At 31.5% G+C, this 1,453-nt stretch overlaps 1 protein-coding gene across 1 annotated transcript; it reads right to left on the minus strand.

The window, feature by feature from the left end:
• Nucleotides 1–385: 385 nt before the first annotated feature.
• Tsp_14063 (conserved hypothetical protein) lies at nucleotides 386–1,271 on the minus strand (the record flags this gene model as incomplete). The annotated part of the gene is made up of 4 exons (XM_003366776.1): nucleotides 386–454; nucleotides 747–862; nucleotides 917–1,033; nucleotides 1,155–1,271. Coding segments are annotated over 4 exons (419 nt in total), but the record flags the coding sequence as incomplete, so codon positions are not given.
• Between the last annotated feature and the right edge of the window lie 182 nt (nucleotides 1,272–1,453).

Here is a 1,453-nt window from a genome sequence, read left to right on the forward strand (position 1 = left end):
AGACCTTGACTTTCTTGCTTTTTGATTTTTTCCTTGAGCTAAAGTACATGCAAAATTAATTTTACATACACTATTTCTATTATATTTCTAATTTCATACCCACTGGCTGCTTCGGAATCTGATGATCGAACCGATGATTTATTCCATATTCGAAATTTTCCAAAATGCACCTCCTGCCTTAAATACATGTAAAATGATGCACAGTGAGCATAATTTGTATGATTTGTAATTTCTTACCCAACGGCAGAGCTGCTCGACTTCTGTGTTGTACCTTTTTCATTACCTAATTTATGTTTAGCATCGTATTGAGCAATCACAGCTTTTCTCTTTCTACAATAAACGCAGAATAAAATTTATAAGCATTATTCCAATGATTTGTAAGTTTTTACTCTAGCCCTGTTCTAAGCACTCTTTCAAAAGAAGTTTCTTTGCGGATATGATGCCCACGAATAGCCTGCAATGCCAAATAATCACAAATAACGTTAAGTTTAAAGAAAATGTATAGTTTAAGATATATACAAAATTACTATAAATACGGGTTTACATTCATCTGCTTAATAAATTGAAAACTGTTCAAGAAATTCGGAAAATCATGTAAAAGAAGGAAAGTTTATGAATTATTAACAGAATGAAACATTCAAGACACCTTTTCGATTTATAAATTTTCAGCTAAAACGGATATTAAAATAAAATTGCTAAATGCAGTCCGCTTCGCAAAAATCTAATAAATAGAACAGAAATATTACCATAATTAATAAGGAGCAGCCAAACACAATTATTATCAGCACAATGATAATTAGGGCCATTTGGAAAGCAAGGCTATTTTTTATTAGCCGAATATAAATCTCCACAGTAGACAATTCTGAAATTGAATAATATTTGCAAATTCCCTTGGTTTTGCATGAATTAAACTTACTTTTTTCACAAAACGTTCCTTCGTATTTATAGGGGCAATCACATTTATATGCATTGTTCGTGACTTGAAGACATGCTGCATCATTTTGACAAAGTGCTTTTTCACAGCTGCCAATTTCTGTAAATGTCAAAAAAAAATGCACAAATTACACTTGTTATTAAACACTTCCTTTAAATATAATGATCAGAAAATAATTTATGAAAGAAATAAAAATATACTGCTCAATCAAGTAACTTACTCAGTTCGCAGTTAGTACCAAAAAACTGATCATCACATTCACATACATTGCCTGATTGAAGCAAAACGCAGACTCCTTTATTTAGGCACTGCTCATTTGATTGACACACTTCGACAACTGAAATATAGGTTTGAAATCAATGTAAACAGCATATTCAGAGGGATGTACAGTGTAGAAAGGAAGTGCATTATTCGCTCATTGCTGATATTAATTACAATAAAAAGTAAAATAAAAAATGACGTATTACCATCGGTGCAGTTCATCCTGAAAAACCGATGGTACATGACATCTATATTTCC

Source organism: Trichinella spiralis (genome assembly GCF_000181795.1).
Source record: "Trichinella spiralis strain ISS 195 chromosome Unknown Scfld5423, whole genome shotgun sequence".
Lineage (NCBI taxonomy): Eukaryota > Metazoa > Nematoda > Enoplea > Trichinellida > Trichinellidae > Trichinella > Trichinella spiralis.